Source organism: Heterodontus francisci, chromosome 10 (genome assembly GCF_036365525.1).
Source record: "Heterodontus francisci isolate sHetFra1 chromosome 10, sHetFra1.hap1, whole genome shotgun sequence".
Lineage (NCBI taxonomy): Eukaryota > Metazoa > Chordata > Chondrichthyes > Heterodontiformes > Heterodontidae > Heterodontus > Heterodontus francisci.
In genome coordinates, this window is record NC_090380.1 from 102,569,570 (window position 1) to 102,597,316 (window position 27,747).

Consider the following 27,747-nt stretch of genomic DNA (forward strand, 5'->3'; position numbering starts at 1 on the left):
ATCAAAAGTCAATAGCTCATTGCCCTTTTCCAATATGCAAAGCCCACAAGTCTGACTTCAGCAGAGCCACCCAGGCTTTCGACTGTTCCAGGTGTTAGCAGCCGCCATGTACATTCGCATTCTCAGAATCACTGACTCCTCGTTTATGCTCCGAAAGTCTGGAAGGGTGAAACCCATTGTTCAAGTGTTATAACCCCTGTAATCTCTGTTTTTCAAAAATATCTTTGATCTCTGTTCCTGGTAACCAAGATTTCTGTCCTGTCTTTAAGCAGAGTTGATGCGAGACTTCTCTGACTCCATCTTAAACTTTTAAAAATTACAGTTTTTAAAACAATCATGTTACAAAGTCCAGCGTTCATAACAAGTAGGATCATTGTTATTTAGGCTGACACGTTCATTCCCAAAACTCCTCTTCCCCCATAAAAATATTTTTAACTAGTTGAACCAGAATAAGCAGTTACAATAACTCATGATAAAATCTACAAGTATTCCACCTTACCTGTACTGAAATGGTCCTTAGTAATGGGCCTAGTTTATTCTCGCACTTTGTTTTACTTGTATTATTGAACTCCTTGCTGCTCAAATTGTTCGATGCACCGTTATCGCCTTCACGCTTAAAACTGCTGCCAGGCATCTCTTTAAGTGCGCCTATAGCTGTTGTATTAGCAATAGTAGATGGAAGCACCATATTTTTCATTTCATTTGTCATGGGGTTACATCCTCCATCAGGATTAAGAGAATGCAACTGATAATTAGTAATATGTAGATTCGTTTGGTGTATGGAAAAACCAGGGATTACTTGTGCTATGTCAGAGTGCATAGGATTAGATGATGCATCACCACAGATCGTCGAATTGAAAACTGAAGTTTGAGAGGTAGAAGCAACTGCACTTAAGTAATGATCCGTCAATGGACCACTAGTCTTCAAATTATGATTCAATAAGCTGATGTCTGAGCTATGAATATCTGGTCTTACATCAGAATATGGATTAATATTCATATACATATTATCTGTTGACATATTAATTTCTAGCTCGGTATTATAATGTAAATGCTGATTAAGATTTTGTGTTTCACTTAGTGAACTTATAACTGATGGAGACGATAAAGATGGTTGATGAAAAGTCACGGGTTTAAATTCTTTAGCAGTGGGATTGAGATGAGCCACTGGTCGTAAGCTTTCATTAGAAACTTCATCCAAGTTGATCTCTGATGCTTCGGTGCCTCTGGTTGCCACTTTTACAGCCAAGCTCTTCAATTGTACTGCATGCTTCATCAGTCCTATTAGATTGGCAATCACCACAAATCGTAGTGATTCCATAAGGAATGATTTCAAGCCACCTGCTTTGCACACCAGCTCTTGGGCCTCTGGTGGGAAGTTTTCAAACTCGCCAACTAACAATGGGTCATCAATTTCCATTGGACCATGCTCGTTCAGAATTTGGGCGAAGTAACTAGGAGAAATGAGATGGGGTGGCGGTGGGGGGGAGGTGTGGAGAAAAAGACATCATAATAATGTTATACCGGAAGCATTTATGTTGGTAAAATACATAACTGCTTTACAAAAATGACAAAAACTGGAAATGCTGGAACTGCACGACAGGTCAACTGCTAAAACGTACGTTAATGTTTCAGATGGGACTCCATCAGAACCCAGTTCCAACTAGACCCTACATTTCTCTTGCAGGTATCAACTTATCTATTGTGTACTTGGGCAGAGCAGCAAAGAATGTCAGGAGAGCCGAGCATTCAAAAACTGCTCAGCAACCACCAGCAGAGGTACAGCAGGAGAGCAGAACATCTGAAAATAACATGGGAACCACTGGCAGAGCAGCAAAGAACATTGAATCAAGAGTTCGGGAAAAAAAAAACAGGAAAAGAAATCCATGTGTGATGTGGCAGGAAAGGTGGTAAGTGATTGGTTGGTGAATATTTTTTTCCTTGCTCGACTAGGGTTTTGTTTAAACTAAGAGCCGGGAATTCCCACATTTCAATCAGGGTAAGTAAATGAGTAAGTGAATTAATAATAAGAGTATGAGCAGCGAGTAGCTTCACCCAAGTACAAGTTTCACCAGAGTGCAAGGGAATTTGGTGAGTGTGGGAATTCGGTAAGGTGGGGGCAAGAGGTGCTACTTGATATGTTTTTAAAAAAAGCAAATAGGGTTAAATTAGGACTGTGCACTAAGTTACAGTAAAGACCCATAAGCATATAACTAAATTTAATAAATTAAACAAGGTTATCAACTAGATTAAAAATTATAAATAGACAATTGAGTTACATTCCAAAACTTGAAAACCTAATTAAATAAAATTCAATAGAGATGCCAGGGGAGATGGTGTGTTGCAGCTGTGGCACGTGGGAGCTGATGTGATCCACAGCATCCACATCTGCAGTAAGTGCCAGCAGCTTGAGGAACTTCGGCTCAGAGTTGATGAGCTGGAGTCTAAGCTTCAGACACTGCGGTGCATCAGGGAGGGAAAAAGTTACCTGGACACTTTATTCCAGGAAGGAAGCAGTCACACCCCTTAGGTTAAGTACTTCAGATTTAGTCCGTGGTCAAGGACAGGAGGGTGACTATGGCTGAGACAGATATGGGGACCAAAAGGTAGCATTGGAGGAGCCTCAGCCCTTGGACTTGCCCAACAGGTACAAGGTTCTTGCAGCCTATGTAGACAATAGCAGGGACTGCAGACAGGATGAGCAAACTAACCACAGCCATGGCACAGGAGCCCATTCATATTGGAGGTGCAAAAACAGATGTGATAGTGATAGGGGACAGTACATTGAGGGGTTCAGATACTGTTCTCTGCAGCAGAAAGCAAGTCCCAAAGGCTGTGTTGCCTGCTTGGTGCCAGGGTTAAGAATATCTCCACAGGGCTGGAGAGGACTTGAGGTGAGAGGGGAAGGATCCAGTTGTTCTGGTCCACGTAGGCACCAATGACATGGGCAGAACTAACAGGTTCTGCTGAGGAAGTTTGAGCAGCTAGGGGCTAAATTAAAAAGCAGAATCATAAAGGTGATAATCTCTGGATTACAAGCAAATTGGCATAGGGTCAATAAGATCAAAGAATTGAATGTGTGGCTTGAAGATTAGTCTGGGAGAAATGAGTTTTGATTCATGAGAGACTAGCACTAGTACTGGGGAAAGAGGGAGCCGTTTCATTGGGACAGGCTTCACTTGAACCTTGCTGGGACCAATGTCTTATCAAGTCGAATAACTAGAACTGTAGAGAAGGCTTTAAACTAAATAGTGGGGATGGAGAGTTCAGACAAGGGGAAATTTAGAAAGTTAAAGAGAAAGGACAAGGCATTATTGCAGGGTAGCGATATGGGTAATGATAACCAGAGTGTGACAGGAAGGAACACAGCATACAAGCACAAGAGTGCACCAGCAAATAGGGTCAGAGTAAGGCGAAAATTGAAAAAGAGACAGAATTAAAGGCTCGTTATATAAATGTACGCAACGTAGGAGAAGAGCAGCAAGTCTGAAAACGTAGCTGGGATAAAGCACCAGCAGGGTGGGGGGGAGGGGCGAGGGAAGAGGGGGGTGGGAAGAGGGGAGACGGCAGAGGGGGACGGAGTGCACTGTGAGAACAGCAGGGATAAAGCAGTGACAGAGCGCGCGAGCAGGACAGAGAGCGCGAGCAGGACAGAGAACGAGAGAGCGAGAAGGAAAGAGTGAAATAAAGAACTGCAAGAACAGCAGAAGGTTTGAGAGCACAGCGGGGATAAAGCAGCAACAGAGAGAGTGCACACTGCGAGAGGAACCCAAGTGAAAAAAAAATTGAAGCGTCATCGAAAAGTGGCTAAGTGATTGGTTGGTGAGTATTTCTTTCTTTTCTCTCTAAACTAGGGTAGTCTTACAAATTAGGAGCCAGGCAATCAATAACCTGAATCACGGTGAGTAAACAGTGCATGAATTAATAAAAGTAGTAGCACAGAGCAGATCTAGAGGCATTAACTAAAATTAATAGTTTAAACAATGTACCAACTAGATTCGAACAGAGGGAATAGCGTCTTTTTTTAGATCATGGATAGGCAACTGCGACCTGTTGCTTGCAATTCCTGTGCCATGAGGGAACTCCAGGACACTTCATGTGTCTTGGGAGACCACACTTGTAGGAAGTGTCTCCAGCTGCTTCAGCTCGAGCTCAGGATTTCTGAGGGGGGGGGGGGGGGATTTTCTGTATTGTGTTCAGGAGAACTTCCTTGATCAGGATGTTCTCTCCCCCCCCCCAACTAGAAAGGAGGCATTGCTGGATCTGGTGCAGGAAATGAAGTGGGCCAAGTGTCTGTGGGGGGTGCACTTGAGCAACAGTGATCATCATATCAAAAGGTTTAGACTCAATGCAGAAAAGCAATGAACAATATAAGATAGGACGTCCAGATTTGAAGAGGGCTAATTTCAATGCAATGAGAAGGGATCCAGCCTTGGTAAAATGGAACCAAAGACTAACAGGAAAATCTGTAATGGAACAATGTTTTTTTTTTTAAAAAGGAAGAGATGCTTCAGGAACAGGTTAGGTACATTCCAACAAAAGCAAAAGGCAGGGACACCAAAAACAGGGCACCTTGGATGACTAGGGAGATAGAGTTTATGATGAAACAAAAAAAAAAAGAGGTGTATGATGCATGTCAGGTGAAGTCTTCAAGTGAGAACCAGGGGAGAAGAGGAAAATCAGACTGGCAAAGAGAGGATATGAGAATAGAATGGCAGTCAACATAATAGGGAACCCAAAAATCTCTGTTGGCATCTAAATAGTAAGCAGGCAATAAGAGGTGGAGTGGGCCTATTAGGGACAAAAGGGGTAATATATGCTTAGAGGCACAGGGCAATACTAGAATACTTAAGTACTTTGTATTGGTGTTTACGAAGGAAGAGGAATCTGTCAAAATATCGGTAGAACCAGAGAGAGTAGAGGAAATGGATAGGCTAAAAATTGAGGGTGGAGGTACTGGAACAGCTGGTTATGCTTCGGGTAGATAAGTTACTTGGTCTGGATCTTGTATCCCAGGTTGCTGAAAGAGGTGTGGATGGAGATAGCAGAAGGGCTTGCCAAAATCTTCCAATCTTCCCTGGATATGCGGCAAGTGCCAAAGGATTGGAGAGTGGCAAGAAAGGGTGTAAGGACAGTCCTAGCAACTACAGGCCAGTTAGTTTAATCAGTGGTGGGTAAGGTTTTAAGAACAATAATCAGGGGATAAAATCAATAGGCACTTGGAAAGGTTTTAGTTAATTAAGGATACTGCATGAATTTGTAAAAAGGTAGGTCATGCTTGACTAATTGAATTTTTGATGAAGTAACAGAAGATTGATGAAGGGAATGCAGTGGATGTTCTCTATATGGATTTTAAGAAAGCATTTTAAGGAAGATAAAGTACCACATAAAAGGCCGGTTAACAAAATTGAGTTTCATGGAATGGGAGCATCAGTGTCCAATTGGATAAAAAAAATTGGCTTAAGCACTGAAAATAGCGAATTGTGGTAAATGGTTGGATCTTGGAATATAGAGTACAAAACTTGGAGTGGCAAACAGTGAGGATGATACGAATCATCTCCAACAAGATATAGATAGGCTAGCAGAATGGGCAGCCAAGTGACAGATGCAATTTAATACAGACAAGTGTGAAGTGATGCATTTTGGCAGGAGGAATAGGGTGAGGCAATATAGACTTAAATGGTGCAGTTCTAAAGAGTGTGCAAAACAGAGGGACCTGGGGGTGCATGTGCATAGATCTTTGAAGGTGGCAGGACATAGCGAGAGAGTGATTAGTAAAGCATATGGGATCTTGGGCTTTATAAATAGAGGCATAGTGGTACAAAAGCAGGGAAGTTATGCTGAACCTTTATAAAGCTCTGGTTAGGCCCCAACTAGAATATTGAGTCCAGTTCTGGTCACCACACTTTAGAAAGTATGTGAGGGTCCTTGAAAGGGTGCAGAGGAGATTTGTCAGAATTATTCCAGATATGGGGGATTTAGGTTACAAAGTTAGGTTGGAAAAGCTGGGGTTGTTCTTCCTGAAGGAAAGAAAGATTGAAGGAGATTTGACAGAAATTATGAAATAAGAAATTAGAAATAAGATTACGACAGGCTTAGGTAAGTTAGACAAGGAAAAACTGTTCCCATTAACTGATGGTACAAGGACAAGGAATCACGGATTGAAAGTTTTCTTACAAAAGGTGCAGGCGGAATGTGACGAAGAACTTTTTTTAATGCAGCTAGTAGGTTTACTAGACCAATATCTGAAATGGATGGGCTGTCTTATGAGGAAAGGTTGGATAGGCTAGGCTTGCATCTGCTGCAGTTTAGAAGAGTAAGAGGCGACTTGATTGAAAAATAAGATCCTGAGGGGTCTTGACAGGGTGGATGTGGAAAGGATGTTTCCTTTTGTGGGAGAATCTAGAACTAGAGGTCACTGTTTAAAATTAGGGGCTGTCCATTTTAGACAGAGATGAGGAGAAATGTTTCCTGTCAGAGGGTTGAAAGTCTTTGAAAATCTCTTCCTCAAATGGGGTTATTAAGGGTAAGCAGGAATGTGGAGTTGAGGTTACAATCAGGTCAGCCATGATCTTCTTGAACAGCAGAGCAGGCTCAAGGGGCCGAGTGGCCTATTCCTGCTCCTAATTCGTACGTTCGTACGCAATGCCCTGGAACTCGCAGCCCAAGAGTGTGGTGGAAGCAGAGACAATGATTTCAAAAGAAAATTGGATGGGCACTTGAAGGAAATAAACTTGTTACCCCCGATAACCTTTCACCCCCCCCTTTTTTTTTTTTAAGTTTAGAGATACAGCACTGAAACAGGCCCTTCGGCCCACCGAGTCTGTGCCGACCATCAACCACCCATTTATACTAATCCTACACTAATCCCATATTCCTACCAAACATCCCCACCTGTCCCTATATTTCCCTACCACCTACCTATACTAGGGGCAATTTATAATGGCCAATTTACCTACCAACCTGCAAGTCTTTTGGCTTGTGGGAGGCAACCGGAGCACCCGGAGAAAACCCACACAGACACAGGAAGAACTTGCAAACTCCACACAGGCAGTACCCAGAATTGAACCCGGGTCGCTGGAGCTGTGAGGCTGCAGTGCTAACCACTGCGCCGCCCACATTTGCTCATCAAGAATCTATCTACTTCTGCCTTAAAAATATTCGAAGACTCTGCTTCCACCACCTTTTGAGGGAGAGTTCCAAAGATTCATGACGCTCTGAGAAAAAATTTAAAACACATTAAAAGCACAGTAACGCAAGATATCACAATGAACCCAAATATTAATACACAACCAGTTAAAATAGCCAATGATGCCCAATAGTTAACCTATGATATGAATATAGAGCATATTAATAGATTTTAGCATTACAACATTGGTGAACATGATACTATTTAATGCCATTTACCCATGCCTCCATCCAGGAAGTAACAAATATATACTTACTCATATAGACTTTCACGTGTTGGGTCTGGGCTATTGTCGAGGACCCACTGGTAATGATTGCTGTGTAGATTAGGATCATAAACATCTTCAAACTCCTCAAGCTGATTGCGAAGATACTCTGGCACCGTAAAAGAATCTGCAAAGTTCATTTGTGTGCTTCTGGAGAGAAACACCAGCACAGATTAATACAGTTACTCTGTCATTAGGATATCAGTAAGGTGAGATATTCATACAGTGAATTTACTCTCTGCAACCTATCAGTAAAGTGAAATATTCATAGTGAATTCACTCTCCGCAACCTTAATTTCTACAAAATTTTATGGTGAATTTTCCATATTATAACCACCTGAAATGCATCATTCAATTTTGTTCTACTAACTTTGAGTCAACTAGAAGCGATAGTTTGAGCTTGGTACAAGCAACTTCAGCTGATGAATTAAGAACACAGTACCAAGCACACTGCAACTTCACAGAAACCTCAAAAATACTAGCATCTATTTCATTGGTGTCAGATTTTCCCCCTTTGTTTTCCTTTGACAATTAGTTTTCTCCATTCCAGTTGTATCGGAACCGGGTGTTCTGAATCCTAATGGCATCAAAGACCAATCTTTAAATCCCCATTTGTTTGTCACCACTTATTGTCCATGGATTTCATAACTGAAGTACACTGTTCTCAGTACGTGGAGTACAGTTGGCTATATTTAAACAGTTTGAAATGTCCATTTTAAAAAAAAGAACCAATTTCTTTTAAATATTTACTGAAATTGAGAGCTCCAAACCATGGATGAATTTGCTCCAGAATCTACATTCTATTGCTGCAGAAATTGGTGGAGTTTCTACAGAAGCTGGCATTGAAGTGCCACAGAGAAATCTGATAAAGCATAGCACACAGGAATATTGATAAAACATGGTAGCATATTGTATTACACAAGATTTTTCCAGTCATGTATTAGTACCAAAATGCTAAATAAGCCTAATCACAACAAAGCATTTATTTACAGCAAGCAAATGTTATCTTTCGGAAAAAAAGCACACACCCCTCTGGTTAGATCGCCAATGGCATCAAAGTGAAACACAGGATCCGAGCAACAGCCCAGGAATGTTCCTAATTCAGTCCCTGGTCCAGGTTGGCTAATTTAAACTGAGGCAATTTACACTTGCTACAACTGGTAGAACCAATGGATTAGTGAAAGGGAATCAGTTCCCACTACTAATTTCTATCTAGTGAGATTACTGTTGCCAACTCACTCTCAAGGTTCACACATGAATAACACCAACTTTTATGAGGCACTAGAGGGCACTCATTGAACCTTAACCAGTAGGTGGGGAAGGGAAGAAATAAAACTTTGGGCAGAATTTTTCTGGCCCCATGGTGGCAGTGTGAGGTGGGGAGGGATGCTGGGAAAATATGGGCAGCCAAATTGAAACAGCTCCCCGATGCATTCCCACTACCAGGGAACTTTCCTGGAGCAGGCAGGAATGCAGATCAGTTGTTCATTTTGAGGCACTCTTGCCTTCTCCATGGTAGCTCAGCAGCACCCCTGTTGGGGCTGCGAAGGCTCTCGGGCTGCCAGCCCTGTGTCTGAGTGGTCAGCATCAGTAGCCCACCCGCCGACTTAATTGAACGACGAGCTCCAAGGCGGCCACCTCCAGGAAAACAGCTGCCCCGGCTGACACTCAGCAAGTGCGGGCTTGGATCCCATTTGGTCCTGATGTCAGAGTCCCAAAGCCCGTGGGAAAATCCTGCCCTTTACTTCTGCATCATGAAGGTTTAATTATGATAGACAAAATTAGCCTAGCTTATTGGTAGGAATGTCAACAAAAGAGTTAGGAATAGGTTACCAATCCTAATGCAACTTAAATTTATGGACTTCCACAAGTATGTTATCACAAAAATATTAGTTAGCTTATGTACTTAAAGTGACTGATGTTATTTTGGCAGGAAATCACAAAAACAATATTTCATGGAACTAATAATTTTCATATAAATTAGAAAATCTATTGCTGAAAGGTTTTAAAAGAAAACTATGGTTTAATCAGCTGCTCAGTTCAGTAGCTGCTCATCTTTCAGATAGGGAATGAACCATGAAATCTGGTGGACATTGCACATTAGCGATCATAAAATGTGTACAAGTTGCTTCCCTAATTTAAAAAAAAACTAAATTACTACTACTTGTGTCTTGTAGTCATGGAGACTCAGATATAAAATTTAAATTAAATAAGCAAACTTTTTTTTTTAAACTTCTGTCTTTTTTGGCTAAAGAAAGCCTAGTGATTCAGGATATCAATGAGATGACAGTTCTTTCACAACAAAATGCTGCTCCTTCGCTTCAAGTGAGGTCACAAATGTGATAACGTCAACTTAATTAAAAAGCTGTCTAAATAACCTTATCTCCATATAATAGATATATATTTATAACAAACATAAGAGAATCAAGATTAGAAAAAGAAAAGCAGGTTAATCATTTCTTTCCTTCTCACACCAGCAGTGCAGCACCTCACCAACTGCCCCTTATTGGAGTAGATCAGCTCCTTACCTCTCACTTTAATTCCATTTAAAAGATACAGGAATTTATGGATAGATATTCTCACATTTCATGCAGTGTTAGTGAGTGACACTTAATTTTACAGAAAGAACACCTAACGTGATGCCCAACAGTACTGGTTACCAAGCTTCTGGTGACAACTAAAAAAAGAAACAGGCTCCATACATAAGCTATTGATCTTACTTGCAGGAGTGTTATTTTAATGCATGAAAAGGAAATGTGGGAATACCTACAGGAAGCCATCATCTGAGAATATTTCATCATCTTCCTCCTCACGGGTTCCAGACCCAACAGTCCCAGACAGAAGGAGAAAAGGCTAAGAAGCAAAGTTGACAAGCATGAAGTAAAACAGAAGATTAAAAACTGCATGGGCATAAAAGACACAGCAAGATCATAACCTTGTTTCATTACGGCTCACGATTTACTAGTACTAGCTGGGTGGAACAGTTTAGTTTTCTAAAGAATCTCAGATGTTAATTTTTTTCCTCATTGAATAAAAAAGGTATGGTCACATTCCATAACCTCTCATTCAGATGTAATAAAAGCAAATTCATTAAAACAAAAACAAAAAAGGCAACAGCCTAAAACTACAGAACTATTCAAGTCATTATTTTCTCATTTATCCATCCCGGCATTTTGACATGCTCAAAAATTTTGTTTGTTGAAAGCTTGGCAATGGAATCTTGTGCCAAAACATTCTTCAACCATAAAGTAACAGCAGTTAACCAATCTCAGATTTAAGTGAGACACTCACCAAACTATGTATTGCTCTCCATCCACATTCACCTTTCCTGTACCAACCCTACTTCTCTCAATTAACTTACGACTGTACTTCCAAAATCCCAACTGTCTAGCCTTTGGCATCCATTCATGACATTTCTGCAGCTATGATTTGCTCAAACATACCATCGCTTCCACATTTGATGCCCTAGTCCCTGTTGAAACTGTTACCCTCCCACACCCTGGCCATTTCCCTGGTATCGGCCTCATCACCACTCCCTTAAGCAGGAGGGACTCAGACTTGAACGGATATGGTGGGCACAAGTTTAGCCATTCACTGCCAGATCTGGCTAAACCAAATAAAGCACCATCAGGTCCTGTTCTCATCTGCCAAAACTACTCACTATTCCAGGATCATCCTGGAATGCAAAAATGCGCTTCTTTTCTCTACTGCAAGCCATTTTCTTAAAACCCTCTCCCCTGAAGCCTCCACCTTCACCTCCAAGTGCGAGGAGCTCATAGACCTCTCCGTCACTAAAAGATTGAGACCATCTGATCAGCTGCCTCTGTCGCTTCCCTCCCTTCCCCTAGCCCACCAGGCCAAATGTCTTCTAAAGTTCCAGTCTGCCCTAGCCCTGAACTTATCTTTCCCTCCTATCTCTCCTCATGCCCCGAGCTCATCCTGCCCATAAGATCCACCGCCTGCTCCCTCAACCCTCAACTCAGCTTTCCTTCCTGGCTCCATGCCAGCTGATATTGTTAACAGATCTCTTCAGGTGTTGTTCCCCTATCCCTCAAAATAGGCCATCATTACCTCTCCTCAAAAAAACAAAAATTGATTCCTCTGCGCTTGCAAACTACACCCCCACCCTCTCCAACCTCCCTTTTCCCTCCAAAATCCCTGAATGTCTTGTCTCCCAAATCCATGCCCATTTTTCCTAGAACTCCATGTTTGTATCCCTCCAATTCGATTTCCATCCCTGCCACTGTACCAAATGGCTCTTAGCAAAGTAACAAGTGACATTCTATGTGACTGCGACAAAGATAAACTACCCCTCCCTGTCCTTCTCGACCTATCTGCAGCCTTTGACCCGGGTGACTACACGATCCTCTCCAATGCCTCTCCACCATTGTCCAGTTAGGTGGAACTGCACATGCCTGGTTCCATTCTTATCTAAATGCAGCCAGAAAATCACTGCTCTTCATGCTACTGTATTGTTGTCTCTGGTGTCCCCCAAGGATCTATCCTTGGCTCCCTCCTGTTTCGCATCTACAGGCTGTTCTTTGGCGACATTGTTCAAAATCACAGCTTCAGTCTCCACATGTATGCTGACTACACCCAGCTCTACCTCACCACCACTGTCTCTAAATTCAGAGACAGCTTATCTGACATCCATTACTAGATAAGAAGTTTCCTCCAATTAAATATTGGGAAGACTGAAGCCATTTTCTTCAGTCCCCACCATAAACTTTGTTCCCTCGCCACAGACTCCATTCTTCTCCATAGCAACTGTCTGCGGCTGAACCAGACTGTTCACTAGCTTGGTATTATATGAGCCCGAGATGAGCTTCCGACCACATACCGTGCTATGACCAAGGCAACTTATTTCTACCACTGCCACATCACCAGACACCACTCCTGCCTCGGCTCACTTGCTGCTGTAACTATCATCCATGTTTTTGTTACCTCTAGACTTGACTATTCCAATGCACCTGGCTGACCTCCTGCATTCTACCCTCCGTAAACTCGAGGTCAAGCAAAACTCGGCTGCCCGTCTTTACTCGCACCAAGTCCTGTTCGTCCATAATCCCCATGTGCTCCAACTACATTGGATCCTGGTTAAGCAATACCTCGATTTTAAAATCTCTCCATGTTCTCACACTTCCCTAGCTCTGGTATCTCTTCCAGCTCCACAACCCTCAGATATCTGCGCACTTGTAATTTTGGCCTCTTCAGTACCCTCAATTTTTATTCCTCCAACATTGGTGGCTGTGCCTTCAGCTGTCAAGGCTCTAAGCTCTGGAATTCCCTCCCTAAACCTCTCGGCCTCTCGAACGTGCTTTCCTCCTTTAAGATGCTCCTTAGAATTTACCTCTTCGACCAAGACTTTTGACCATAAGCACCAATATCTTATGCAGCTCAGTGTCGAATTATGCTTCGTAATGCTCGTGAAATGCCCTGGGGCATTTTACTACCTTGAATGTGTTACATAAACACAAGTACTGTTGTTACAAGAGCAAGATGCTGGAAATCTGAAATAAAACAGAAAATGCTGGAAATACTCAGCAGGTCTGGCAGCATCTGTGGAGAGAGAAACAGAGATAACATTTCAGGTCGATGACCTTTCAGCAGAACTGGAAAAAGTTAGAGAAAGCTGCCTCAGTACTTGCTTAAAACCTGCTACATCGCTAATTTTTTCCACTTCTGATGAAAGGCCATCGACCTGAAACATTAGCATTGATGCTTTCACCATAGATGCTGCCATAGTTGTTGTTACCGTTATTCATGACTAAGTGGCATTTTCCATAAGCAGTCAACTCTTATATAATCCAAAAACCAGTGACCTTATATAATGCCCTCAATCAAGTTCCCCCAAATTATGGTATACAGTCTGGAGATCATATAGGATTCTCACTAATAACTCCTGTCCCTTTCAGAATATAGAAAACACTGTGCCATTCGACCAATATATACAGACCAAGCCAAGTCAGATTTATTTACAGGTTGAATAACACACAGGAGCTGTGAACACCTTTTAAAATTCATTTCACGGGATGTAAGCATAGCTGGCAAGGCCAGCATTTGTTGCCCATCCCTAATTGCCCTCGAGACGGTGATAGTGAATGGCCTTCTTAAACCGCTGCAGTCCATCTGGTGCAGGTACACCCACAGTGCGATTAGGGAAGGAGTTCCAGGATTTTGGCCCAACGACAGTGAAGGAACGGAGATATATTTCCAAGTCAAGATGGTGTGGTGGCGTTCCCATGTGTCTGCTGCCCTCGGCCTTCTAGGTGGAAGAGGTCACAGGTTTGGAGATGCTGTCGAAGGTGGTGTGGTGAGTTGCTGCAGTGCATCTTGTAGATGGTACACACTGCCGCCACTGAGTCAGTGATGGAGGGAGTGAATGTTTAAGGTGGTGGATGGGGTGCCGATCAAGTGGGATGCTTTGCCCTGGATGGTGTCTAGCTTCCTGAGTGTTGTTGGAACCACACTTATCCAGGCAAGTGGAGAGTATTCCATTGCACTTTTGACTTGTGCCTTGAAGATGGTGGACAGGCTTTGGGGAAGTCAGGAAGTCGGTTAATTGCAGCAGAATTCCCAGCCTCTGACCAGCTCTTGTAACCACAGTATTTATGTGGCTGGTTCAGTTCAATTTCTGGTCAATGGTAACCCTCAGGATGTTTATAGTGGGGGAATTCAGTGACGGTAATGCCACTGAACATCAAGGGGAGATGGTTAGGTTCTCTCTCATCATGGGCTGAATTTTATGAGCTAGCCGCAAATTGCGGCGGTGCACTTTGATTTCAGCGTTCTTCCCGCGTGAATGTTTTGTGTGGGGGGCTCAGTTAAATGGAGGGGATGGAGCGGCAGCCCCCAATGCTACAAGCCCTTAAAAGAAATTTTAATGTTTAAAAGTTATATTATGTTGCATTGTTTGTAAAAATTTAAATAAATGCCGGAGGCTGTTTCCCACCCCAATCCCAACGTTGGTTTTTGGGCCTATATCACCAAAATGAATTTTATTCCCAACCCGAACTCTCCCCCCAACCTCATAACATTTACTCTTCAACCCCTTCCCACCATCCCCACAGCCAATACAAAGTATTTCTCCGCTCCCTGCCACCCACACCCCCCCGCCACAAACTGCACTGATAATCTCACTGTTCCCCTCTCCCCTCCAGGGTCACGCCTCGGAACTTACCTTGTCCCGGCAGCCGGAATATCGGCGTAGGACGGCTGCCGGGACAAGGTAAGTTAATTTGCATAATTTTTTTTTTTAAACTTAGGTTTATTAAAATGAAGGCCCCGCCACTGAGCAGCAGGGAGCCACACCAAGGCCTCACCACTGCTGATAAAATGTAGTGAGACCTTCTTGTCATCGGGGTCATGGCGGGCCTCTCCTGGAAGAATTTTCCAGGCCCCTCTGGCACAACCCCCGACGCCGGAGGGCTAGTAAAGTTCAGCCCCATTTGTGCCAGGCAATGTTACTTGCTACTTATTAACCCAAAATGCCAATAGTGCTTGAAAACAATAAAAATAGAATCAGTTAACAAGAGCATGCATTTATTACACAGCTTGATAAGTAATAGGATTATTAGATAAAACAGCTTTGCACAAAGCAACATTGTATGTGAATGACACAGACTACCAGTACATAAAATTGTTCAGATCTCCAGTCAGGAACTAAACGCATGAAGAACCTGTGCTAAAATTAATGACATGGATTGCTTCCAATTTTACAATCATTCAACAAACAGAATGCTCGTGCAACTCACATTTTGTTGTGTTAATGTTTAGAGAATAGTCTTCCCTCAAATATTCCCCTTGATTCAGCAGTCAAAGATGCTGAATGTCTATTCCAGTCTGTCAAACTGCATGTGTTAACATTGTCAATGGTCTTTTTGATATTCAACAGCAAGTGAAACCAGAACTTTGTCTAGTTATATTAAATTTACATTTAGATCTAAATGTGGACTACCCCATTCTTTCAAAGAATGTATAATTAAATTTAACTTGGATTACAAGACTACTAGGCCTTCAACCCAGACCAACTGTTTGCAATCAGCAGCAATGACACCAAGGAAGCACTATCTGCCAGATACCACACTGTTAAAGAAAAATGATCTTAAAATGTCACTTAAGAAAATACCATAGAGTCATTGCCTAACTCCTAATTGACCTATCATTAAAAGAAAGCAAGCTGATAGGATCTAACAGTGTGGAATAATTAAACATTAAAGGGGCACAAACTTTGTGCATTACACATTTTAATTTGCTTGTACTTATCAAACAATATATCCGCAGGCTTACAGCAAGCAGTGCTATGGAAAATCTGCAGTATTTAAACTATACACATCTCATGACAAAAAGTATGCATATGTCACACCAAGTCCTAGTGAGGATTCAATCGGAGTTGACACTTGATCTTTGAACCTACAACCCCACTCCCAGATATTTATCCAGTTCATTTTTGAAGATGATGCAGTATCTTTTGCTGGAAGCCATTTCCAGAATATACTCTAACCTCTATAATCTTACTGAAGCTAGTTAATTTTGAACCCGTGTCCTGTACTTGTGGTTACAGTCCAAATCAAATAGTATAGCAATATCAGCTATGCCCTTTAACATTTTCAAGACCTGGATTTTATTTACTTTTTTGATTACATCTTCATATTGGCTAGGAATTTTCAGATCCTTTTTCACTTTAATTAATGCATTCCCCTTCAAATGTACACACATTTCCTGTTACAATATGCATTAACCTTATATTAACCTAAGTTAAAATCCATCAGCAGGCCTTTAGACCATCTTCTTGCACTAACAAAAGTTACTACAGAGAAATAAGCATATAGACCACCATGATCAATGTATTTAGTTGTAAGAAACAACTGCTTTGAAGTTTATGTGCAAAAGACTGATTAACCTATACAAGATGTTGAGATTCTACAACATAATCTTCAGCTGCACCATTAGAAACTGTGCAGACCAAGCAATTCAGGCTTTTGTGGAACTAGACAGTTCCATAGTAAGGAGCCAATTGTGTTAAGATGCATACCAACAATGGCACCCTGATGGTTCAATGCTACAGTACTCAGTCATACAAACCAGAACGTCCCATGTTCAATCCCTCATCTTTGCAGTTAGTTGGATCTCCTTTGAGTGTTGCTGGGACCCTATAAATGGTTTCATTACCACTGGGTTATCATACACGTTTTGCGTTGTGACAATGGGCAGTCAATCTGGCCAGATGCTTCCACCGATTCATTCTGAAGCATCTGAGTGAAGGCTGGAACGTGTCTGATTTTTTTCTCTCTCTATTTGTGGAGAATTGCCTCTCCTCTGCATTCATGCTTTGCAAAATGTTTAGTTATGGCAGTAGTTTAGTAATTTCCCGTAGAGCGGACTAGCAGCTCTTATCTTATTTTAGCACATTGTAATTTTCTGTGTGAACATATTTTTACTTTTCAAAAAATTCAATTTTTGTCCCCTCTTGAAGGCACTAACTCTTGCTGCCACAGGCACCGAAACCCCTTTGATATCTCATTCTAGTTGCCATTTTTATCCATGAATGTTGGCAGGCAGATTGACACTCAATAACATTGAACCTGATCTGTCCTCCCATCCCCTTGTATCCATGTAAGTGCACTCTTTCAGCAGGGTTACTAGATAGCAATTATGTGACTGACTTCCAAGCCCCATCCCTGTTAAAGAAAAACAATCTTAAAATGCCACTTAAGAAAATACCTTAGAGTCAATGTCTAACTCCTAATGGACCTGTGTCATTAAAAGAAAGCAAGCTGATTGGATCCAACAATGTGGAATAATTTACTTTAAACATTAAAGGGGCACAAACTTTGTTCATTACATAGTTTAACTCACTTGAACTTATCAAACAATATATCCGCTGGCTTAAGGCAAGCAGTGCTATGGAAATGTTTTTTTTTAATTCATTCATGGGATGTAGGCGTCACTGGCCAGGCCAGTATTTATTGCCCATCCCTAATTGCCCTTGAGAAGGCGGTGGTGAGCTGCCTTCTTGAACCGCTGCAGTCCATTTGGGGTAGGTACACCCACAGTGCTGTTAGGAAGGGAGTTCCAGGATTTTGACCCAGCGACAGTGAAGGAACGGCAATAGCGTTCCAAGTCAGGATGGTGTGTGACTTGGAGGGGAACTTGCAGGTGGTGGTGTTCCCATGTATTTGCTGCCCTTGTCCTTCTAGTTGGTAGAGGTCGCGGGTTTGGAAGGTGCTGTCTAAGGAGCCTTGGTGCATTGCATCTTGTAGATGGTACACACTGCTGCCACTGTGCGTCGGTGGTGGAGGGAGTGAATGTTTGTAGATGGGGTGCCAATCAAGCGGGCTGCTTTGTCCTGGATGGTGTCGAGCTTCTTGAGTGTTGTTGGAGCTGCACCCATCCAGGCAAGTGGAGAGCATTCCATCACACTCCTGACTTGTGCCTTGTAGATGGTGGACAGGCTTTGGGGAGTCAGGAGGTGAGTTACTCGCCACAGGATTCCTAGCCTCTGACCTGCTCTTTTAGCCATGGTATTTATATGGCTACTCCAGTTCAGTTTCTAGTCAATGGTAGCCCCTAGGATGTTGATAGTGGGGGATTCAGCGATGCTAATGCCGTTGAATGTCAAGGGGAGATGGTTAGATTCTCTCTTGTTGGAGATGGTCATTGCCTGGCACTTGTGTGGCGCGAATGTTACTTGCCACTTATCAGCCCAAGCCTGAATATTGTCCAGGTCTTGCTGCATTTCTATACGGACTGCTTCAGTATCTGAGGAGTCATGAATGGTGCTGAACATTGTGCAATGTCAAATCTGCAGTATTTTGATAATCCAGTAAAATGCAGGGATGATTGTCAAAAGGGGAGTCTCAGACATGCTCACATGTTGCTATTAAAATAAACCACAAAGTTAGACAGGCATAAAACAAAATGTACTAACCTTGGAATCCTTGAGTTTCTTTTTTCTGTTTCTAATTTTACTTTTAGGGCCAATATTCTGCAGGAAAATTAGATCAATCAACAGCTGGTAGATACAGTGCACAGTATCAAGAAGCATATACATTTTTATGGTACCTTATTGAATTGTTTACTTGGGACCCAAATAATCAGTATTTTATATTTGGGTCTGAAGTACCACCAGACCCTCCTTAATGTCTCTTGTATATTTTTGCTGATTTAAAATCTAGTTACTCTTAAGCAGTAACAGCACTTTCTTCCCTATCTTACCAAAAAGTTTTAAGTCCAGGCATAAGAATAACGACAATAACGACATGTCAACGCAATACACTCTTGACTGGATTATTTGTTGCATTACTGCAGATCCATCATCCTTAACAATTACATGGTCTCAGATGAGAGGGGGAATTAGCAGTAGAATCTGGACAAATTTTCCATATGCATTCTGCATCTGCTCATAGTAGAATGATGATGCCTTGTAATACGGGTTCTAATCAGTACGGCAGCACAAAATGAATGGACATGGTTCAGCCTCTCTTCTTGCTGGATGTGAAAGAACATTTAAATATGCTACCATTTTATTCAGTAACTTCATTGTTTTCCAGTGGTATTTTACAGAACAAAGCAACATTGAAAAAAATCATTGCAGTCCATCTAGCCAGTCTCAATGTCTAGCAAATATCGCACCCATTGATAATTCTTGTATCCCATCCCGCTATGATATTTTTCTCCAGAATTATTCAATTTGCTGATACACTGCCTTCCTTGGCAGTCCATACTATAACTTTTTTTTTCCACTGTGTAAAGTAATTAATCTAAAATTTGTCTTTTCGCCCAAGCTGAAGCCCAAGAATTCTTGAAGAATCCACGGCTACTATAAATATATTGATGTTAAGTCCTAAAAGGCATAGATAAACAAGTGCCAGCCTTGTCTCAGTGATATTTCTCTCCTCTGAGTCAGAGATCATGGATTCAAGCCTCACTATAGAGGCTGAAGCACAATGTATGCTGACACTTCAGTGTACTATTGAGGGAATAGTGAATTGTTTGGTGGAGACCTTAAACTAAGGTCCCATCTAATCTCTTCGTTGGGTGTAAAAGATCCCATGGCACTATTAGAAGAGGAGCAGGGGAGTTCTCCCAGTCCGCTGATCAACTTATATTCCTCAACAAACACTAGAAAGATTATCTGGTCATTATTTTATTGCTATTTATGGGTTCTTGGTGTGTGCAAATTGGCTGCTGCCTTTCCTTGGAATACAACTGTGACTATACTTTAAATGTAAACACGTTCATTACTGTGAAGCACCTTGGAAGATCCTGAAACTGTTATACAAATGCAATTTATTTTTAAAAATACTTCTTTGAGAGTATCCCTCAGACTCCTCTACCTAGTATGAACATTCCAGCTTATTTAAACCTTTCCTCATAACTCAGTTGCCTTCACTTAACTGGCAATTTAGCTACGTTTCATTGCACTCTTTCCATTGTTTGAACGTCTTTCTCATAATAAGCTGACCACAATTATACACATTACTCCAGGTGGTCAGTTCTCTCCAGTAATAAACTGTAGTAACCTGGAAAGTGACCATGAACTATTACAATCTTTGATTTTTCACATACAAATCAATCTTAAATGTTTGTACAGAATGCAACTTACAGCTAATTCTTCATTTTCCTGTTTCTTTAATACAGTACAAGGAGCATCTACAAAAGAAAGAAAATTTTAAAAGTATTCATCTTAAATGAATCAATGTAGTAACATGATCGGAACCAAAAATAGAAGCTAAAACATTGACCAAAAATTTAGTAGAAAATACATTAATTATACAAGTTCTTTGACAAAGCAATATACATCCTAGTTAAAACTCCTATACAGCATGCCTACATTCACAATAGAAAACTCCTCTCCTTTCTTGCCCAATAATAGAAATATCAGAGGAAATTCTATTCTTATGTTTTGCTCACAAGTGGTCAGAAATTCGAGAGATAAATCAGCCATAACATGAATCAGGTTTATCATATTTTTGAAACGGAAATGGCTTTTGAATACCATGACAATTAAATCCCAAGCTTTGAGCAGAAAATATACTTAACAGGAACCATGTTTCACACGGAAAGGACACCCACTAAATCAGAATGGATTCATATCCAAAGGTAAAAGGACAGAATGCAACACAACTGTACAGTCAATGGGAATTAAAATCAGGAGATATATAAAATGGATTGCTGATTCACTATTGCCCCCTTTATACTATTGCAGTCAAAATGACTCCTTAGGAGTCTTATACAAGAGCAAAGTACTGCGGATGCTGGAAATCCAAAATAAAAACAGAAAATGCTGAAAATACTCAGCAGGTCTGGCAACATCTGTGGAGAGAAAGAGTGTTTTAAGCCAATGAGTTCTGACAGAGGGTCATCAACTTGCTATGCTAACCCTGATCAACATATTAAGTGGGCTCCTGGATACAGTAGAGGAAGCAATAACCCAGGAACAATTTAAGAAACAAGATGGTACAATGTCATTCTGGATGAATGAATAAGATAGTTTTCTCCATCTTGTGTGTATAGCATTACATTTTTAATACATACCTTGCCCTGTTCCACTCTTGCCAATGCAACAATGTTTTTGGCAATGAAGTGAAGGAAAGGTTTCAAAGAGATTTAATTCTTCAAATATTCTAATTGAGAAATATAATGCCACTACATCCAAACTAATTTCTGAAATAGCAATTTTTTTTTAATAATTGCCCTCTTATTCTTAATCTTCTGATTGAAAATTGAATATTTTGACTAATTTGAAGAGTCACGAGTAGTTAACACTTTCGCAAGTTTTAAAAAATTCATTCATGGGATGTGGGCGACGCTGGCCAGGCCAGCATTTATTGCCCATCCCTAATTGCCCTTGAGAAGGTGGTGGTGAGCTGCCTTCTTGAACCGCTGCACTCCATTTGGGGTAGGTATACCCACAGTGTTGTTAGGAAGGGAGTTCCAGGATTTTGACCCAGTGACAGTGAAGGAACAGCGATATAGTTCCAAGTCAGGATGGTGTGAGACTTGGAGGGGAACTTGCAGGTGGTGGTGTTCCCATGCATTTGCTGCCCTTGTCCTTCTAGTTGGTAGAGATCGCGGGTTTGGAAGGTGCTGTCTAAGGAGCCTTGGTGCATTGCTGCAGTGTATCTTGTAGATGGTACACACTGCTGCCACTGTGTATCAGTGGTGGAGGGAGGGAATGTTTGTAGATGGGGTGGCAATCAAGTGGGCTGCTTTGTCCTGGATGGTGTCGAGCTTCTTGAGTGTTGTTGGAGCTGCACCCATCCAGGCAAGTGGAGAGTATTCCATCACACTCCTGATTTGTGCCTTGTAGATGGTGGGCAGGCTTTGGGGAGTCAGGAGGTGAGTTACTCGCCACAGGATTCCTAGCCTCTGACCTGCTCTTGTAGCCACGGTATTTATATGGCTACTCCAGTTCAGTTTCTGGTCAATGGTAGCCCCTAGGATGTTGATAGTGGGAGATTCAGCGATGGTAATGCTGTTGAATGTCAAGGGGAGATGGTTAGATTCTCTCTTGTTGGGAAATGGTCATTGCCTGGCACTTGTGTGGCGCGAATGTTACTTGCCACTTATCAGCCCAAGCCTGGATATTGTTCAGGTCTTGCTGCATTTCTACACGGACTGCTTCAGTATCTAAGGAGTCACGAATGGTGCTGAACATTGTGCAATCATCAGCGAACATCCCCACTTCTGACCTTATGATTGAAGGAAGGTCATTGATGAAGCAGCTGAAGATGGTTGGGCTCAGGACTAGTTACTTAAGCACATAACCACTTAAATACATACCCAATACATTAAAATATTCATCTAAAGGATTCTGCAGGGAAGGAAATTGTTCTCTCTTCTCCTCCAACATCCATATAAAACTGCGGGTTTTAGTAGGCGATTCTTGTTTCAATTGTTCTACAATTTCTTTAGTGCTTTCTAGCAGTGGAAGTTCAATCTTAGATGCAACCAGCAGCTCTATTTGGCAATCCAAGTCCAACTGCTCTATGCAGTTTGAGTAACGAGACAAAAACAACCCTGCTGCTTCACGGCCTGTAAATAATTAAAACACATTACTTCAGAATCAACAGTAATAAATTATAAAAATGATTTTTGAATAAGCATACTACCATTTTAAAACTTTGCTCCCTTGCCTCCAAATATCTTGCTGGAAGAGTTTTATTTAAAATAAATATTTCCAAAAGATGAAATGGGAACTGTTACCTAAGCCCTGTGAACTCTGATCGCAAACATCACATCTAAATGAATACACGTTCACTTTTACCCTGCTTTAACACTCAATAAACCTTTCTTAACTTATTAGCAGTTCTCCTCCTAATCCCTCATTACCTCATCATTCTGAAAAAAAAAATCATTCTGAAATGAATTCCTTGGGCACTTTTCAGTTTCACACAACTTGTGTGCGCATACACTCAGATTTGCATGCATTGTGACATTACCTGCATCATTTAACCAATTGATCCAATCTAACAGCTTGTTGTCAACCTCTTGGCACTTGGTAAGGGCGTAGAGGAATGCTCTGGTCTTTATTCTATTATTCTTTTGCACAATGAGGTCAAGAAGTTGACCCATAACCTGGCATGGTTTGGAAGCAGCTGTAGAAAGCATGTCATAGTCCCCTATGCTGAGAACACGTAATGAAAGCAATTCTTGAAGTAGGTTTGAAACATTTTGCACTCCAGTTTTTATCTGCTCCTTGTTTTCTATTATCAGCTGCAATATTCGATCACCAAGAGGATTCCAGGAATGACCTGTGTATATAAGGAGGCCCAGGTATAAAATGAAACATTTAATATGCACTTGAAATTTATACACCTCACCAGAAATATTGCATGCACTATAATGGGCCACATTACAGCAAAATCAAAGAATGCCAAAGCACTGAAATATGCTACTCACTTTTTGCATAACTTCTCATTTATCACAGTACCATCACAACTAGCCATAATTAATGGGAATTAGGCATGCAAGCAACCAAGGACTACACCTCTCCTACCTTTATTAAGATGGATATAGTTCAAATCATTTAATTCCACCCCCCACCACCAGTGTTTTGTTTAAGGGGAGGTCAGACTATGCTGGAGAATACATGATTTTTCATTTCAGATACCATGAGGAAGGGGGTAGTAATTTTGATACAGGCCTAAAAGGCCACAATATCAGTAGTGCCCTTACCAAAGGCTAAAGTCAGGAGGTCTGACCATTTTGACCAGGCCAGAATAAACCTTCAAAATAAACTTACTTTTCAGCAGGGTTCGGGTGGATGTGGAGAAACTATTTCCTCTGATGGGAATTAAGGATGAAAAAGCAATCTTAAAATTAGAGCTAGACCATTCAAGAGGGAAATCAGGAAGTACTTTTACCACACAAAGGGCTGCAAAAATTTGTCATTCTCTCCCTCAAAACACCATGGATTTTTTATTTAGAGATACAGCACTGAAACAGGCCCTTCGGCCCACCGAGTCTGTGCCGACCAACAACCACCCATTTATACTAACCCTACAGTAATCCCATATTCCCTATCACCTACCTATACTAGGGGCAATTTACAACGGCCAATTTACCTATCACCTGCAAGTCTTTTGGCTGTGGGAGGAAACCGGAGCATCCGGCGAAAACCCACGCAGACACAGGGAGAACTTGCAAACTCCACACAGGCAGTACCCAGAATCGAACCCGGGTCCCTGGAGCTGTGAGGCTGCGGTGCTAACCATTGCGCCACTGTGCTGCCCTAAATGTTGGGAGAATTGGAGCTTTCAAGAGTGAGATCAATAGATAGATTTTTATTAGGCAAGGGTATCAAGGGATATGGAGCCCAGGCAGGTAATGGGAACTGAGGTACAGATCAATGATGGTTTAATTGAATGGTGGAGCAGGCTTGAGGATGTGAATGGCTGCCACCTGTTGCTATGTTCCTAAAGCCTAGCCAAACAAGATCTGTGAATTAGATTCAGATCCCGATTATATTAAAAAAAAATCAAAATAGACATCACTGTATCCATAGATTACCAATTTCATTAGTAATTAACTTGAAAGTTGCTAAAAATCTAAGTTTCTAGATCTAAAATACGTTACAACACGAATAGGCCATTTGGCCCATCAAGTATGTGCTCTTTACCTAAGGCAACTAATCAAACTCCTCACATTTCACTCCTCATATTTTAATATTCCTCTTCAAACATTTATACAATTCACAAAATATGCATTCTACTTCAATAATGTGTGGCAGAAAAATCCAAATTTTAACCACTCTATACAAAAATTATTTTTCTAAACTCTCCTTTAATTCTTCTTGCAACGATCTTACATTTGTGCCCTCACATTACTGCCTTGCTAACTAGTGACCTTTAAAAATAAATTAATGGGCATGCTAAGTCCTAGATCATCAGGTGAAACAACCACTACGCATAAGGCATTTTCTGTTTACCAGTTTTATAATTGGTTTCTTCAATTCTGCTATTCTTTTCAACTTTTTCTTTCATTTGTTTTTCAGCATTGCATCTTGATGCTTCTTTTCTCAACTGTTTTCTGGTTTGCTTACGGTCTTCTTTAATCTTCAACTTCGAAGCACTATTACGGGAAAAAAGTACTCATTGAAGCAGTGACAAAGAGATATATGCCATGGCAGAAAGGGAGAAAAGCAGAGTCAGCAATTGCTATTTGGGAAGATGACTGCAGCAACAAAGAGAAAGAGACCAGAAAATAGGAATTCAAGAGTAACCGGAAGTGTAAGTGTTAACCTAATTAAGGGGAAGACGGATTTGTAATAATGTCAGCTACAGCAATTGCAATGTATTTGTGAGGCCATCTTAAAAGGATAAATAAGTGCAAGATTGGATAACAGAAATGTAACTTTGGGAGTGCTAGAAACTGTGCTGGAAAAGTAGTTGCAATTTAAATATTCAGGTTTGTGTACACAAATATTTACATTACTGCTAAAAGAACTATTGAGAAGACAGACAGCTAAAATGAAACATTAATACGTCACTAGTTTACACATAGATGGGAATCGACCGATATTCACTATCTTCCGGTCGTACTACAGAGTTTACACTACAGAAAGCCGTTTCAACTCAACATGACAAATTATAGTGTATTTTAGGTCTGGTTGCTTAAAGTTGAATTTAGGTAAGCAGCGCAAAGTTACCTTCAGAAATAAAACGTAATCAGAAGAAGTTTAAAAACAGTTTGCACCTTTTTTTTAAATGTAGGCTGGCTAACAGATGGTCAGCTCTTTAACATCAACCAGTATTTAATGCCAGGAGGCTTAGTGCTTAAATGTATGCATAGAGCTAATTTTCCCCCCTCTGGCTGAGAAAAAACAGAAAGGCAGCTTAATGCATGTCTGTCTGCTTCAATCTCAAACTGGTATCTGTGGTATAACCCTTAAAAACTTGTACTTGTTTGAGACAGATACAACAAAAATAACTTTACCTTGAACATTTCTGTTTCACAACTGTTTTTGAAGGGTCTTTGCTTTTTACTATTTTAGCCTCAAACTGAAAAACACAATTTACATTTAGCAAGGATAAAAGATATAAATTATCTTCTGTCAAAGAACAGTCTGATCCTTTTTGAAGTGAAACAAAGTAGAAAGACCACTAACAAAGCAATTCTCTTACCCTTACACATAATATATCAAATTTACTAGGTGCTATCTGCATGGAAAATCTGCTTTGGAAGCATCCACGTGTACCAGTTACAAGAGTAAACGGCACCGTAAATCAGATCAGGGACAGAACCTTCCCAGCCCCGTGGTGATGGTTTTGAAGTTTGGGATGGTGGGTGGGGGGGGAGGGGAGAGAGAGAGTTGGGAGGGAGGCGACAGCCATGAAAGTTACTTAAAACCTCATCGGGGACAGCTCTATGTGGTCCTGCCTCTGGAATCAGCAACCAGCTCGACAGCAGCGAGCAATCAACATAATTAAGTCTTGATTCGTGCCACCTTGACAGTACTAGAATTTTCCCAGCATCACATGGGCCCCACTGTGTCGGAAGCCTGGTAATGCTTCAGAGACAGCCTCTCGGCAGGAGGTCAGAGGGCCATCAGAAGCTGAATGAAATGCTGCCATCAGGGAGTCGCAAGATTTAAAGAAGTCTAATTGCGGCTGCAGGCATTCTTGTGGAGGGGCTACCCCTCCACTGAAGCCCCTCACTGTTCTCTGCCCTTGCTTCTCTATACTGAGTTTGGAGCCCTTCATGAGCACCTCCATTATGAGGCTTCCTTTAGGTCTCCCTTTTCTTCAGCAGTGCTCACTTCTCCAGGCGGGGCTGCTGGCTGTACATTTCTGCAGACTCTCCAATCTTCCTGTTCCACCCACCGTCCTTAAATGGATGGTGAATGCAGACCGCCTGCTGGAAAATCTCCCCTGCTGGCGCGCTGCTGACCCAAGCAGGGTCAGGACCTGGAAATGGTCCCGATGCCTGAAACTTTTATAAGTGCAGAAGATTTCATCCTAAGTATGCTCCCTGGTCTTTGCCTGTGACCTAATGTTACTTGACAGAATGCCTAGAGTTACATCTAATCCAATGATATCTTAAACAATAAAAGACCAATGGGGGTGTCAAAAATAAAAACTACACAGCTACCAGACCTACCGGCAACTAGAAATTCGCCAGCCATTGTGGGGTGGGGTGAAAGAAGAATTGGAGAGATATATTATGAAGCCTCATTCCTCCTAGAACTCAATTATTCCCCATTATGCCTTCCCACGATGTTTAAAAGATCTCAGCAGGAGGAAAAAAAAGTCATACGTTGGTTACACAATAAGTGAAAGTAGAATGAAAGACCAAATCAAAACAAAAAATGTAAAAGATGCAAAAGGACATAACTAAAAATAGTAGCACCTTCAGAAGCGTCAAAAACCTACTGCATCTGACTAAATTTTTCAGATGTTGGCTGACTCCATTCCAAGGCTCCCAAAGTTTCCATTGTCAAATTACATTGCGTTCTAAGATATTCTATGTACATATTCTTAGATTTATGCTGTAATTGCACTGAAAATCAAAATGAAATAATTTGAGAAAATTCTTACCTCACATTTCACAAGACCTTTTGAATTAAAGATGACAATTTTAGAAATTTTCCCTCCACAGTCGGGAGTGAAACATGGACTTCTGAGAAAATCCTTCAAAATAAAAAACAAACTGTTCTGACTAGGTTTAAAAAATTAAAAATCATATCAGTGCTATGCTCAAAAGATATAATTACTGCAATATGAACTGCAGTTCACTAGGCTGAATTCCTAAAACACATTTCAAATTTGTGCTACGACTGAGGCAGGAG

The 27,747-nt window shown here is 41.2% G+C and overlaps 2 protein-coding genes across 8 annotated transcripts in view; one reads left to right on the top strand and one right to left on the bottom strand.

Moving 5' to 3' along the window:
- Positions 1–27,747, top strand: part of vps26c (VPS26 endosomal protein sorting factor C) — a 191,169-nt gene that overhangs the window by 87,734 nt on the left and 75,688 nt on the right. The window contains exons 7-8 of one of the 3 annotated variants that reach the window (XM_068041199.1): positions 1,688–1,910; positions 10,181–10,554. In XM_068041199.1, the coding sequence (XP_067897300.1) occupies positions 1,688–1,910; positions 10,181–10,241 (284 nt within the window). In that variant the 3' untranslated portion in view covers positions 10,242–10,554. Of the gene's footprint in view, positions 1–1,687; positions 1,911–10,180; positions 10,555–27,747 lie in introns of those variants that run through there. The other 2 variants (XM_068041197.1, XM_068041198.1) reach the window with 2 other exon arrangements.
- The window catches only part of ttc3 (tetratricopeptide repeat domain 3), a 170,163-nt gene that overhangs the window by 58,144 nt on the left and 84,272 nt on the right, over positions 1–27,747 (bottom strand). For all 5 annotated transcript variants that reach the window (XR_010975885.1, XR_010975886.1, XM_068041194.1 and 2 more), the window contains exons 21-30: positions 27,497–27,589; positions 25,896–25,960; positions 24,889–25,031; positions 22,901–23,212; positions 22,242–22,493; positions 20,062–20,108; positions 18,385–18,441; positions 10,225–10,307; positions 7,446–7,604; positions 500–1,454 (exon numbers count right to left, since the gene is read on the bottom strand). Coding sequence is in view for 3 of the 5 variants with exons in the window: in XM_068041194.1 (XP_067897295.1) it covers positions 500–1,454; positions 7,446–7,604; positions 10,225–10,307; positions 18,385–18,441; positions 20,062–20,108; positions 22,242–22,493; positions 22,901–23,212; positions 24,889–25,031; positions 25,896–25,960; positions 27,497–27,589 (2,166 nt within the window). In the remaining 2 variants the exon portion in view is untranslated. The remainder of the gene's footprint in view (positions 1–499; positions 1,455–7,445; positions 7,605–10,224; positions 10,308–18,384; positions 18,442–20,061; positions 20,109–22,241; positions 22,494–22,900; positions 23,213–24,888; positions 25,032–25,895; positions 25,961–27,496; positions 27,590–27,747) is intronic.